This window comes from Pleurodeles waltl, chromosome 3_2, assembly GCF_031143425.1.
Source record: "Pleurodeles waltl isolate 20211129_DDA chromosome 3_2, aPleWal1.hap1.20221129, whole genome shotgun sequence".
In the NCBI taxonomy this organism is placed as follows: Eukaryota; Metazoa; Chordata; class Amphibia; order Caudata; family Salamandridae; genus Pleurodeles; species Pleurodeles waltl.
Genome location: NC_090441.1, coordinates 37,121,359 through 37,136,969, shown reverse-complemented (window position 1 = coordinate 37,136,969; position 15,611 = coordinate 37,121,359). Strand labels below are relative to the sequence as shown.

The 15,611-nt window shown below is 41.3% G+C and overlaps 1 protein-coding gene across 2 annotated transcripts in view; it reads left to right on the top strand.

The window, feature by feature from the left end:
* The window catches only part of ATP2A3 (ATPase sarcoplasmic/endoplasmic reticulum Ca2+ transporting 3), a 352,883-nt gene that overhangs the window by 293,490 nt on the left and 43,782 nt on the right, over positions 1–15,611 (top strand). For both annotated transcript variants that reach the window (XM_069226688.1, XM_069226687.1), the window contains exons 13-15: positions 7,148–7,366; positions 9,827–10,162; positions 12,430–12,650. In XM_069226688.1, the coding sequence (XP_069082789.1) occupies positions 7,148–7,366; positions 9,827–10,162; positions 12,430–12,650 (776 nt within the window). The remainder of the gene's footprint in view (positions 1–7,147; positions 7,367–9,826; positions 10,163–12,429; positions 12,651–15,611) is intronic.

Genomic DNA, 15,611 nt, shown 5'->3' with positions numbered 1-15,611 from the left:
CTTTTGGAGGTTCCAAGTGCAGCCCTGCGTTTATTTTCTGCTAACCTCCCTGTGTGTAATGTAATGCTAGTGTGGCAGCGCCATCTAGAGGCTGTAGGATTGCCTGCACCTAGTGTGTGTAGTGCTGAGGTTAACAGAACTTTGTTATTAAGGAATGGTTTCAGCCAGCCAGCCCCTCATCAATTTATCTGTTGAAATTCGCATTTTTCTTTCTCCAGTCATTGGTAATTAGTCAACCATTGGCTTACTTCACTGTGAGTGAAACGTTCGGCTCTTTCACATTCTTTCACATTCTTACGTCGAGCAGTTAGTTCTCTTCAGCACCAGGGAATGTGTGCGTTTTAGGACCAAAAATTATATTTGCTTTTAGCTATTTTTGGCTATAGTATTGGCAATGTCCCAGCAGCTCCATCAACAATAAAATAATTAAAAAAACAAAAAACGGAGGAGGGATTGACAAAGTCAAAAAGCAGGCAGCCCATACCAGACCTTGCTTGTTTCAGTTGGATAATAATAAAGTCAATAGTGCAAGCAGTCCATCAATAAATGACTGCCTACAAGGAGCTCATTTAGTTTCACTATGCACTTAGAGCTGCATTCTGATGTACTACTACAAAGTTGCAGTGTGGGCTTGCTGCTTGGGCGAGGGTACATGCTTCACGTTCTTTAACCTTTAGCATGTCACAAAGCAGTAGATGTAAAAACAAAAAAACCCTGATGACTGTAGCCTTTGTAATAAATAGGTGACAGGAGTGTAACATATGCCCTCGCAGCACAGCCCCTCTTCCCTACCACCAGCCTTTATGGGGGTTCTCCATTAGGCCTAAGTCTATGATTACAGCATCTCACCATGTGTGATCCCCTGTACTGGAAAAAAAAACATAATCACTGTAACAAGTTAGTACTGTTGAATCGTGACGTCACAATGGCCCCCACTGAGCGCCTCCTGTATCACTAAATGTGGAATGGGCGACGGGTGGTGCTGCGCGTTGTATACCCCCATATTAGCAAGAGGCCACAGACGGGATTTCGGTTAAAAACCCTTTTTCAAAGAAAGAATAAGGGAATTCTGGCAACACTGACGGACTGAACTGAAAAAATGCCTCCTGCTTTACTAAAAGCCCTCTGTAAATCCGGCCAGTAGGGACCAGCTCTCTTGGCTGCCTCCTGCTTAATAAAGTAATGCGGGGGTGGCATGAGGCGCCCCTGGACTGCAATGTCTGCACGGTCCTGTCCTGTCCTGTCCACAGGGGCCTGTTCTCCAGCGTTGTTGGTGGCAGGGATGTCTGTTCTTGTGGCAAGCGTGCATGCATAGAAAAGGCACTGTCGCGCCCCCTTCGTTTTTGTTTCTAAAACAGACCGACAAATCTGTACACGTCTTCTAATGTAAAATGCCACTGTTTTTCCTATTCCTACACCTCTCCAGCCAGAATTCTAATTAAGCTGTTTTACCTACCCACAATATTCTTTTATCACATAACTGAGGCCGGTCTCTTGTATTACTGTCTATACAGGCTCGGATCAATTTCAAATCAGGGGATTCGCTGTGCATCGAATAGACATGCAGATTAGGATGGCCTTTGCATATTTGGCCTTTTATATTTCTCTTTATATATTTGTACTTGAGGGATCAAGAAATGGAGTGTTGCATGCCCCTAGCAAGGCACTCGGCCTCTGCCCTTATGTCTTTGTTGTTGGTGGTTTATTACATATATTACACATATGATTGCATTATAAGTGTAAACCCTTGTTTTGTTCTCTTACTGAAACGCTCTAACAGAAGATGCATGTTCTTGTAGGAGACGTTTTACGGCATGGGCAAAGTGGGCAACTGTCCAGGGCCTCGCTTTCTATGGGGCTCCCTGGTAAAGTGATTGGGGCAGTCAAAAGTCACACTAAAAGGCGGCATGATAATGATTTGTATAAAAAACAGATTCCATTTAGGGCTGGCGTTAGCCAAAATTCTATAATTAAAAAGCAAACGTGCACAATATACTTAAAGGAGCATTCAGCCAACTTTTTTACTCATTAACCTGTTAGAGTGTCATTCACTTGTAGCACTTCTTATTTCCTTCTTGCTTTCCACCTTTCTTTACTTCTTTCTTCAATCTTTGTTTCTTGCTTTGATTCTTTCCTTCCTCTTTACTTCTTTCCTTTTTCTTTCATTCTTTCATTCCTTTTCTTTCCTTCCTTTCATTCATTCTTTACCTTTTTAGGGTCGAGCCTGCGTTGCATGCACTCGCGCATGCTTATCGCAGCAAGACTCTTTAGTTATTAGAAAAGGGCTCGGAGCCCTGTCAACTTCACGTCAGTGTGTTTGATTGGTTCATGGGCTTGCCTAGTAAAATCTGCTTGCTTTCATTAGTTGAAGGCATGCCCACGTCATGCCTTTTCCGGTGGTTAGCCCTCCTCGAGTGCAGCGACCAAGTACAGAAAACATGCGAGGCTCGCTGTTTTCTGTCGGATCGCGGACTACTTTTTCTCTATTTTCCTAGCTCGATTTCGCTTGGCAGAAGTCGAGCGCTTACACATTTCACTTTTTTTTACGTACACAGGAGCACTTTTGCCGATAGATGAAAAGTCGGGTTAGGAGTTTACAACGCGATCAGCTCTAACATGAGCAAACGTGAGACCCGTTGCATTGCAAATGCTTGTTTCTTTTATCTTGTCTTCCATTCTTACTTTCCTTTTTGCTTTCATTCCTTCTTTCCTTTTTTCTTTGATTCCTTTCCTTCTTTCTTGCTTTACTTTTTTCTTTCATTCTTTCCTTATTTATTGGCTTTTTTAAACTCCTTTCCTGCGTTCTTCCTTTCTTACATTCTTTCTTTCCTCTTTTCCTTCTTTCATGCTTTAATTCCTTCTGTCCTTTCTTGATTTCCTTCTTTCTTGCTTTCATTTAGTCTTTCTTGGTTTCATTCCTTTCTTGCTTTCCTACTTTGTTCCTTCTTCCCATCTTTAATTCTTTCCTTCTCTCTTTCTTTGTTACTTCTTTCTGACTGTCATTCTCTTTTTTCATTCTTTCCTTCTCTTTCTTCTCTCCTGCTTTTATTCATTCTTTCCTTCTTTTTTGCTTTGTCTTTCTAACTTTCTTTTCTTCTTTGTCTCTGTTATTTTTTCTCTCTTGTCTTCTTTCCTGCCTTCCTTCTTTCCCTCTTCTGTGCTTGCATTCCTTCTTTCTTGCCTCCTTCCTTCTTTCTTCCTTGAATTTCTTTCCTCACTATTTCCTTCTTTATTTCTTGCCTTCTTTTGTCTTACCTTCATTCTTTCCTCCCTGGTTCTTTCTTTCCTCTTTTCCTTTTCTCTTCTATCCTCCTTTATTTTTCTTGATTTCCTTCTTTCCTGCTTTATTCTCTGTTTCCTTTCCTTCTTTCTCTTCATCTTTCTTTCTTTGTCAAATTCAAGAGGCATACATCTTCTGGCACAACAATTGGCTTTTTTAGGTCTGAGTTAGCGAAGACCTTTTGATTTCACTTAACTTATGTGTGTGACATAGTTACTTATTGGGGTTTTCAGCCACACTTCATCCATTTGTCTGTGGTTCTGTAACTCACATTTTTCTCCAACCCACTCGAGCATGCATCAAGGTCAATGTGTCACCCCACTTGAGCCATTGTCTGACTTCACTATGAGTTAGGGCATCTTTAGCCAATTTTTCCTTATACTGACAAATGCCTGGCAGCTTCCCAAACAACAGAGTGTTGCAAACACCATGACAAAACAAAACAAGAATGACTTAAAGGCTGGCGGACGATGTCAGACCTATTGGCTTTGCCAGTGCTAGTTTAATTCTACAGCTAGGCATGCATGAAAAAATTGCCTCATTATGAGTGGGCAAGAATGGCCCTCCATCTATCCTTATAAAGCAGATTCCTCTGGAATCAGTATTCAACATGCAGATCAGTATCTCCTCTTATGTGTTTTCCCCATCCAACTCAAGGGGTCGGGCTTAACAGCTATTGAATTGGCCTTGAAATGTAGGACTCCCTGTCACTGTCTCTTGTAGCCTGTAGAGGTCTCCTGGGGGTTGCAGTTCTACAAAGTCAGGTCACCAGCAAGAGAAACAGGCCTGTGGACCACAACCCCATGAAGATCAGTCACTGTAGCAAACAAACCAAGCTGGTGCTGTATTGCACAGTGACAAGGTCCATGTAGTTAGTCGCCCAGTGCTCTGGGGGCCTGGTAGCACCCTCAGGGCCCCCAGCCCCTGCTCAAGCTACTAGAGCAGGGGCGTTCAAGACGCTACTGATTTCAACTCAACCCTATAACTCACCTATGTCTTTTTTACCTCTCTTTACACATCTCTCCTCCACACCTCTGCCGCAGTCTCTGTTTACCTCACAATCCTCACTCTGTTCCACCTCTTTCTCTACTTCATCTGTTTCTCTAATGTCCTCCTTTCCCCTCTACACCACAACCCGTTCTTCCCTCCATTTCTGCCTCAAGTCTCCCTATCTGATCTGTATTTCTGTACCGCTTCTTCATTTTGTCCCCTTTCTACTTTACTGCTCTCTGCATAGTGTCTCTCTGTATGCCAGCCTCTACTTCTTTCTGATTTTACCTCTTTTTAACTTGCCTTGCGCTTTATCTGGCACTTCTCTACAGTCCTTCTCCCTGTCTCTAGCAGTCTTTCTAGCACACACTGAAACCTTCCTCCTTTACCTATTTCGTCTTCTTTCTACCTCTGCCTTTTCTTGGGGTGTCCTCACTTTTCTGTCTATGCCTTATGTCTCTCCGTACTTTATCTACTGGTACCTCATCTGTATCTCCATCTCTCTTTTCCTTGTACTGTACCTCTCAGCCCTTCTCTTGGGTGCACCTCCTCCAATTCCTCTTACTCAGGAGTCCGAGGTAGCTGTCTAGCCAAACACTGTAAAAATAGAAAGATAACTATCTAGGCTAGGGAAAAGAAAAGGGAGAAAATTATCAAAGTTTACCTGATGGAATGATGAAAATCTTCACCGGAGTTCCTGATTTTCTCTTTGCAGCAGGATTGGCCATATTGTAGGGAGATGCATTTGTTATTACGAAAAACAGTCAATCAAGACTACAATTTCAAGTACAATGTGCTTATGTCTAATTTTAATCTTATGCACTAGACCACTAAATTACCCTTACTGCATCTATGATACAACAGGAGGAATTTCTTGTAAAATGTTGTTGCAAATTAGAACAATATCTAGATCCACGTGCAAAAGGAAATGGCTAAATCAGTGTTTGTCCAAGCTTTCTTTTGGTAATATTTGGCTGACAGACACCAGGCAGCTTGGGCTTTCAGCCTTTTTTGCACGCCCTTCTTTAAGAACGTTTAACTTGTAATTAAATATTGTTTATAATCACAAGACATTGGATTAGAGGAAAATTCAAAGTGGTTCCAAAGGAGGGACCCACAATTTGGGCAAAATATATCTTGCCCAAGTCCACAAAAATCCCTAAGATGTCCCTGACATATGAAGAACACTCTGTCACTACTCAATTGCAGCAGACTTAGACAGAAGTTGTGTGCCCCTCTGTAGTCTCAGGTAGTGTCGCACACACCACAGCAACAGCAAGCTGAGTTCATCTGCAAGTGACAGCGGGTCAGTGCTCCTGGGTCGTGGGGGAGGGCATACTCCTGCTTTAATGAGACTCCTAGATTAACAATAAGCAATGGAAAGGCTTACCTTGGCAGCACTTGCCAACAGGGCGATCCCTTCTCAAATAACATACTTCTCCTAGGTCTATGGCTGAGAGATTAATTATTCAAGCATGTTTTTCAGATTGCCGCTTGTGTCATGTTTAGGTCGAAACAGATGATTTTTTTGTGGTTTAAAATGGTTTAGCTGCAAGCATCCCCATATCATGTTTGATACCTGCAGCCTTTCCTGCCTTCTTTTTGGCATAAGAATTACTGGGCTTGTAGTTTGCTTTTCAGCATTGTGCATTTGACCTTCAATATCCTGTTGTGCAAAAGTTGCTCTTGGCTAAACAGCAAGTACTGGCTGAAAGTGTCTAGCATGTCACTTTGCTACTTAGCAGCTATTAAAGGAGTGGGAGGAAACTTCAACAAGTCTTGATGGACTCAGATGCCCCATCTAGTCACTTTTTTCTGTGTGATTGCAATTTCCTGCACGTCTGACTTATTTTCCAGATCTATCTGTTAGTTTTCATACTCTTGCTCTCCTGCTGCATTCCATTGTTATGAAAATTTATGTAGGCCGTTTGCATAAAGTAGACCTTTGCATTAGTTTTGCACCCTATCCATAACATTGAAAAGGCCACTGGTTCTGCTGTATGTAAGCTGCTGTCACTACGACTCCCTAATCCTAACTTTAATATTGATACAAACGCTAAACCTTTCTCTAATTCCAAGCCTGAATCTAAGCCAAACAGTACACCTGAGCTAGATTCATTTTGAATAATTGTAAAGGAGAGCTACACTTACCATGACCCAAATGCTAACCGTGACTTCAATTAAAATCAATTTATTGTAATTACGTGGCATTTAAAATAAATGATTCATAACTATAACCCTAACCATAACCCTAAGTTAATTTATATTTAAGACAATAAATTACCTTACCATAATCGTAATGCTAACCCTAATTTTTAAGTAAATTGATTAGCTAAATGAGTTACCCATTTCTTAATCCTAATATTAACCAAAATCTAAAAAAGAACACAATACTATAATCATAATCCATAAATAGATTAAATATAGTCGTAAAATAACTCTCAGTGCGATACTAAACCAACCCTACTCTGTTAAATTAAATTATAACCAAAGAAATAATCTACATTAAGGTTATCCCAACCTGAAAAAAAGTTTATTTAGATGAAGATATATAACAATAAATGTCATTTCTTACTTTAAAAAACAACAATACTAATAGGGATTATGGTAAAGTAAAGGTGCACAGATTCAGTGGCAGTGCTGAAATAATAGCGTGCACATGTGACGTTGTCGTAGTAATGGAGATCAACTAGTAGGATCACATTTGGTGCATTGTCACTCTCTCCAGATGATCTTCTCTGGTTAAAATGCACATACTTTTTGTATTGATAATGTCCTCTACTCCTAGATAAGAGATCATGCATTCTACGTATTCACAGACTTAAAAAGGCATTTCACCTTTCCTCCTTAATCTGTTGTTTTGCTTCTACATTATAGGGTGCACCAGAAAGTGTGATTGAGCGCTGTAACTATGTACGTGTGGGAAATGCCAAGCTTCCTCTGACGCCATCTGCAAGAGAGAAGATCATGTCCAGGATCCGGGATTGGGGAACTGGCATTGATACTCTGCGTTGCCTGGCTCTGGCGACAAGGGACACACCACCAAAGAAGGAAGAAATGCAGCTAGAGGACGCCACTAAGTTCATTGATTATGAGGTGAGTTCTGCACGAGCACAACTTTTAATCATTACTCCAAGACAGTAAAATGGCTTGGATATATTCAATTTCTGTAAATTCCTGCCAAAGTTTGCAAGCAGATTGCATATTAATAAAGACATCAGCATGTGGAGTAAAGGTTTTTAAACAGCAGTTTTTTTTCCTATACTTATATTTTCTCATCTTTGTGCTAGTCATACCCATACTTCCTTGTTACCGCCACTGCACACCCTGGTTTATACAACTATCTCACCATTATCTATCCTATCACTTGTTGCATCTCATCCTGTTAGATATAAGCTAGCAAACATATGTGTGAAAAACTGGGTTATCTTATGGTTTCGATGTATAAACCCATGCATATATGGGATAGGATACCTTTTCTATGCATAACGGTTCCTGTATTGACCTTGTCAGACAATATTTTCACTGTACGACTTCAGTTAACCACTGATATGATGAGATCTGTTGAGAAATGTGATTTTATTGCTGCAGAGTCACCTATTACTGAACATATGTGGAAGAACGATGTTGTTCCAGTGTGAATTTATGATTTGATAGGTGAGGATTGCTGGTGAGCGCTAGAGTGTTGTAGCTAAGTCGCTGCCAAGAGAAGAATCATTATATCCTAAACATCTAGGTTAAGGGCTCTTGCTGCAATCCAGAGTAGGACGAAACAGGTTGTAAGGACAGGTTCAGGTGACTGGACAGGTGAAGCAGACTGTGAGTTAGAAGAGGCTCTTGACCAAAAGTCTGCTTATTTCTAGGCAATTATATGTATTTGTGGTACAATTCTAGAGAAGCTTCCAACTTTAGATGTCATTACTGCTTATGAAATATAAAAAGAATGGATAGAAATGGAGTGAGTGAGTAAGAAGGTAAATCAGGGTAGGGAATTGCCCCGGCTGTATGTAGTGTCTTATAAGTGTGTTACGAACTGGGTCTCTATAAGGTCGAGACTTGCGCTAGGTTCACTGGGAAGCCAAGGATGTGAAAGGAGCTCAGAGTGCCTGAAAGTGTGGATGGTTTGGAGCCATGCATGGTACGTGGTTTTCTTGGTGGTTGTTGTTCTAGTACAAGCAGACAAAGTGTATATGGAAGAAAGATCATGATCATGAAGGCGAGATTCTTGTGCAGCACTACTGCAAACTACATTATGTGTTTGGAATCTGGCGTTAGAGACCATAGGCTTTGAATCAACTGTGGAGGCTTTATTAAGTAGAATAACAAAATACTGATTACAATTATTAGAAAAACATGGGAGTTGGCACTTAACTATGATTTTGGCCATTGGTGGTTTCAAGTAGAACATTTTTGTTTGGGATCTCCATAGTGCCCCATCACAAACAATTTGTTGTTTGTGGCTGATGCAACACAGATCTGTACATTGTCTTCTGTAGTACAGGTGTGACCAATTAAATGTGTAGGAAAGCTAATTAGCCTTTGTGGTCTGATAAGGAAATGCCTTTAGTAAAAACCACAAAGCCCTGCTGTAGGTCTGACAGATGGACAGGGTGCTCTCAGGGTACTCCTCCATTCTCATTGCAGTTAGGGCTCAATAATATGATTTGATGAGCTGTGGAAATACCTGAATATTCTCATTTAGGACTATCGACACTGTCACAGCAAACTAGGGAAATGCTTTGTATTTCTAGTGCAGTCGATGTAGATCCTTAGAGATATAAACATATATGGTATTTCCATAGCACAAGCCTACCGAAAAGGTGCTGTACAAGATCAAAGACAGGCATAAATTCAGCAAGTGTTAGGAGAAGTATGATGACCTTATGTGAATTTACTTTAAAAAAAGAAGACAAGAGACAGTTGGCAAAACAGGAATGGTTAGTTTAATTAAATGTTGCGGCTGGGAGAGCAGATACTGAAATGGGGTCTGAGGACTGTCTCTCAATGTGCATCAGTTTGGAGTAGAGTTTTATACATTTCTCTGAGTGCCATAAAATAAGTAAAACATTCCTTTCTTGTTTAAGAATGCATACAGTTGTCATGGAGTCATAAATAAGGTCCTGATAACAAATGCAGATGGGCCTCGACCTTGCGTGGACACAGTGTAGGCCAGCAAGTATGTGTCCAGATGTCTAGCCTGAGAGGCATATGGTCGCTGCGTGTTGCTGTGCGTGTTGTGTTCTCATTGGTTAAGTGTTCCTAACTACATGTGGCATCTACCTTTACTGTGTTTTTGGGAATGTATGCACCCCTCCGGCCATGTGTGGTTCATTGGGCCCAATCTCCTGTGACTATTGTGATGTTGGTGCACCTATCTGTGGGATCTGATCTAAGTTTCCTGTTTGCATGTTTGTCTGCGGCTACATGGCACCCTACTTGAGACCTGTCAGTCAGTGACCTCAGGCCTAGGTCTCAGAGTTATATTTTTTTAACATCGTTGGAATGAGAGAGTCTAAAGAGCTTGATGTTAAACACTTTGTTTTATCCTCTTTTCAGACTAACCTAACATTTGTTGGATGTGTGGGGATGTTGGACCCTCCCCGAACAGAAGTGAGCGTCTCCATCCAGATGTGCCGAAAGGCTGGCATTCGGGTCATCATGATCACTGGTGACAATAAAGGCACAGCCATAGCCATCTGCCGGAGGATTGGGATCTTCTCAGAACACGAAGATGTGACGGACAAGGCATATACTGGACGGGAATTTGATGACCTTCCGCCAGAGAAACAACGTGATGCCTGCTGCACTGCCCACTGCTTTGCCCGCGTTGAACCATCTCATAAATCCAAGATAGTTGAGTACCTGCAATCCTTCAACGAAATCACTGCAATGGTGAGCCCTTCCTTGTCAGTTATTTGTAATTTCTGGTGTTTATTGAACCAGTTGTTGATGGTGGGTGTCTAGTTTATGAAATGGATCAAAGGAAGCAAAGATTTGCTGTCTCTGAATGTTAGTCAAAATAGGTTGTTTGTAAGTTTTCTTCTTGTTGAATTGTCAAGTGGCCAAGAAGTCCTTTGTGTTTTACTTAGGTGGAAACGTCCTTGCATCCTCCAGAAAGTAGGAAGCTAGTTTTCTCTTCGCTTTAATTTCTTTATTCTCTTTGATGAGCATTTCACCCGTTGCTGTCCATCAGCTCAAGAGTCAAGCTGCTGGCGTAGAGCAGTACTAGCACAATTAAAGTCTTTGCTTTACTGATCAAGGACGCAATAGGGTAAAACTGAAAGCAAAAGACTTGAGTCCAGCCTGTGTTTATTATAGGGCAGGTGATGTACAATATATAAATTGCTTGCATAGTCCTTGCAGCGGGCAACAAGGTGCTGACCCATTGATTTGAGAAGTGACAGGAGGTGATCCTGGCACTAGTAAAGAGTAGTAAGGAGTTCAGTTAGAATGAGTTAAAAGTTAAGGCTTAAAATGTTGTTCTTTGGTGAAGTTGAACCTTTTGTGATACTCCTCCCTATGCTTACAAGAGATTGCCATAACACTAGCGTTCATAATTATCATTCAGATGCATAACCCTTCTTTATTTTAACATTGTATGTATTTCCCACGTCTACAGTCTTGAAGTAAAGTCGCCAACAGCTACTGCCAAGTTATCCAATCCATAAATGAGCCCATTGAACGTGGGCAGTAATGCTCCGTCACTGGTTGCAAGCATGCTGCAGCCAAATGAGACCGCGTTCTGCATAATCCCCTTAAGGTCTTTTTGGGAGGTTTATTTTTCTAAAAAAGAGAACCACCAACATGCACAGGTCCACACGACCATGTCATCCAAGTTTTAAATCTACTTCTAGGTGTTGGCAACATGGGCTTGGAACTCAAACTCCATTTCCTCCCAGCTGCATAAGGAGCAGTGTAACCTAGACTAACGCATCCTTTTGGACACTCACAACTACATATCTCCCACTTTATTGGAATAACAATTGTATTCTGTTTTATTTTTGTTTTTGGACCATGTGAGCATGTTCTGTACTGTCAATTTAATGTTTACAGCTTGTTTTGTGGATTCGAGTTCTGTGAATGTTGCGATTTATCTATAGCATTGGCAGTAACATATTTTTTCATTCTCCATGGCTTGGCAAAGAAGCAAGAGGGGTACAGGGAGATAAAGTTATGTGCCAAACACAATTTGTTTAGATGAGCAAATAAGTATTTCCCCTCTAGGCTTCTTGATCTGGTTATCTGGAGTTGTGTAGTAACATTACATCTTCCAAAACTGGCAGATGCCACCTCCGCTAAACTGTTGGTTTACCTGCCTTTTTAAGAGCTGTTTTCTGAACGGACACCGACTCAGCCTCTCTTACACCCCATGACTGGTCAGCTCCCAGCATTTATTACCGGCATGACATCAGAAGGTGTCCCCTTTTTAGTACATCTTTCTGACATTATGTCCCCCGTGTTCTTTCCTGCCCTGGATTGCCATGCACAACATCGCTGCCCGGGTAGTAAAAAAAAAAAAAAGCAACCACAGTTCCCCACATTCCGGGAGCTAATTGACAGCACGTCACGGACATTCATTGTACATTTTGGAAAAACAAATGTACTTTGATAATATGCATTTGAAAAATGTTAGAAATGCAGAACCTATTACACACTCATAGTTCGTGATTAATATCGTATTACAGATAGCATCTTCTGGAAATGGTTCCACCGTGAACCCAGGACATTTTCATGTTTCTTTTCACAGCCTCTTGCTTTGCAGATAGTTTCTTCTGCTTTCGCATAATAAGCGATGCCCCTCATTCAATTACTGAGGGTAGGTGATTTGTTGCTGCCCCTTTGGCAGACAATATCCCTTTTGGACACCAGCATGCACAAGGCAGCAGAAACAGAATTCATTAAGAAAACTCTACCTTGTGGATGGGATCTCCAAATACGTTGTGGAGGTTGCAGCCTTGGCAGGTGAGATGATGTCCGTCAATGAACCTTTAAGTGAGGTCATCCATGAACCTCTAAATGAGGTCATCTACATTTAACTTTGAACTAGCCTCATCCTAAGAGGACTAACACTCCCCTGATCCATTGGATGCCTAAAATGTTATATCATGCAGACAACAGTGGTTGTTAGATGTTGCTGTAAATGCATTTGTTTATTGTAGACCGGCGATGGAGTCAATGATGCCCCTGCCCTGAAGAAGGCTGAGATTGGCATAGCCATGGGCTCTGGCACGGCTGTGGCAAAATCTGCAGCCGAAATGGTGCTTTCAGATGACAACTTCGCCACCATTGTGTCTGCTGTGGAGGAAGGCCGAGCAATCTACAACAATATGAAACAGTTTATACGCTACCTCATCTCGTCAAATGTTGGTGAAGTCGTTTGGTAAGAACTTCAGAAAAATTATTTCTGATAATATAAAATGACTAGTGTGATGTCCTAATGTTAATTGTTACAGGCAAAAGGTATTCTCTCCTTCCAAATATAAATGAAAGGGCTTGCTTAGCTACTCATTGAGACATACACCAGTACAGTTATTTCAACAGAGGATTTCATTGCCTTGAGAGTGTGGAGTGGAATTGTTTGTGAATCTCCACAGGACAACTATGCCTGCACTCTCACAACTTTGCATTCTGTATCAGACTTCAGTAATATTAAAAGCACAAGTTTTTATCAGATTATTTTAAAAGCAATTTAGACCTAAATACATAGTGGTACATCATGCATTCGATTTATCTTAGGGAAAGGATGAACATCATGAGTTAGTGAGTGTTCACTTCTAAATGTCTTTTTATAAATATTTTATTCGATATCAAAGTAAGTGCATTAAAGTAACACAAGCAATAATGCACCACACATTTTAATACACACCTCAATGTATTGACTACAACCTACTTAATAGCCACCGTTGTCTCCTCTCATTTTATTTATATTACAAAATACAAACTCACAACCGAACAGTGCTACGATGCCAAACTCCTAGGAGATTTACACTATGCAACTTTTAAATAACAGTCACAATGGCAATTAAGGGTAAGGAACACACATACTGAATTACCATAGTTATAAGTCTTTGAAAGGTAACCATACACCTTTATACTTGTATCCACAATTGCGTCTGTGGCACTTAACCTTTTCATATTTGGCAAGGCAATTTATTCTAAAATCCATTCTTCTGCCATCAGATTTGATCAAGAACTCAGCACCCGCTTCTTACTGAATATTGTGAGCGACACATGAAACCATAGCATCGCCTACATCATGATGCCCCACCAAAAGTGGAGACCTAACTAACCGAGTACCCACAAGAAAGTGTGATTGATCAAACGCCATAGCCCAAAATGTGGTCACTCATCTGTGATCAAATAGCATAAGCCCTAATGTCCATGTAACCTGCGGACATCCAAAACTGGAATCGCATGGGGCAAACTGAAATCCAGAAGAGACAATTCCGTATTATCTGTTGTGCTAATCTCAGAGGAAGATCTAATTGCCAGGCTGCATAATACCCATGGACGTCACTTAGGGGTCCCCAGGAGCCACAGCTTGCCCCTTGCAGCCCCTGGCACTGCCTTTGCTACCCTTGGCCTCATAGGTGGCAAAATCAGTGCCAGGAACACAGTGGCAGCTCGTCCTTATGGAACTGTGGTTCCTTGTTTTCAATCAGTTTTGTATTGCACTAAAAGTGAATGATATATTATTCACTATTAGTGTAATAAAAAATGGCGTACAATTAGCTGGAATATGATCCTCCTTAGCTGCTAAGGTAAGTAAAAAAAAACTTTTAAGTGTATGCTGTGTGCATGCTTGTGGGCGAGAGCGTGCTTATGTAAAAGAGAGTGTGTGTTTGAGTGAATGTGTGTATATGTAAGCATGCATGTGTGAGTGAAAGTAAAGGTTAAATGGCGAGTGATGTCACCGCCGCTCCCTCTGCCATTTTGTTGAACTGACGTCCATGATAACACCTGGAAATTGTGCCCATAACAACTCTTATTAATGGACCCCTAAACCTTGACGCCATTTGATTCTACGTATTTTGTCAGCCTCCCCCAGTCACTCACTGACTTTACCTAAAAGCAATTTATATGTAACACATGGGATTCTGTAATCCCTGTATAAATGTCTGACAGTAGTTTATAATCGGCAACATGTAAAGCACCAAGTTGCCGATTGTAAAGACAAGACTTTGCAACTCTACAATTATAAGGTTATTACAATCGAGTTCTGATGCCGCAATGCCTGCGGCCAGAGCCAGCAGCTGATGTGAAAGGCAGGTCAGTCACAGAGCATAATTAAACCAGCTATTTAAATCAGCAAACGGAACACAACGTTGCTTTTCTTTCTTCTGCTGTATTTCAGTAGCTTACTATGACAAGCAGAGACAATATATTTACATGTTCTGAGCTACTGCAGCTTTTTTTTGGAAAAAACACACTGACTTTTATTAAACTGTTTGTAATAGTTATTTGCAACAAATACCTAACAGGCTTTTGATGTGTTTAATTTTGCACTAGAGGTTTTACTTTTATTCTTCATATTCGCAAACATGCTGGCTCTTTCATATGAAAGTGCTAGGTGCCACGGATTTAATTGGTTTGTGGGAAAGGTGATGGCGTGACCATGAACTATATGGGATAAAGTACCCCCTGGCTTACATGATAAGGATATTGCAAGTCACCTTGGAGTTCCATAACCACTGTATGGTTGTGGAAGCCCTCTGTGATTTGCAGTATCCTTGTAGTGTATGGCAGGGACTACTTTATTCATTTATTATTGACAATATAATCCCCGTACAACTATGTTGTATTTATGGACACCTCCCTCTCTCGGCCCCATCCCTGTGACCTAGGTAGAGAGCCACTGAGCTAGGATTTATTGATGCGCTAGGTTGTGTTTATTATTTTAAGAGAGTCAGATAGATATGTGGTCAAGTGGTTCCTTTTCCTCTGGGACCCCAAGGCAAACTGGCAGTCATCTTTCCTATTTATCTTATCAAACAATTCTCTTCCTTCTTTACCAGCCAGAGTTCAGGAGTAATGTGGCCCTTGAGAAACAATAAGGCAGGAATCAGTAAACACTCATTACCATGGTTGTACACCCTATCTTCTATAGTGCCATCACTGTGCTCGTTGGTGCCATGAATTTCTTCAACATGTCATCAAAGTGCTCCGTCTTTCTCACATGCTGGGAGTGTTGCCTGTGTCTGGCCTGCCAGCCCTTGCCTTTTGCCACAACCTTCCTATTCCGTTCCTCGTGCCCACAGTGTCTTCCTGTCTCCCGGGACCACTGGGGTCAGTAGCAGCACTGCGGTCTCCCCTCACATGGTCCTTCTCCCTCTCACTTCCT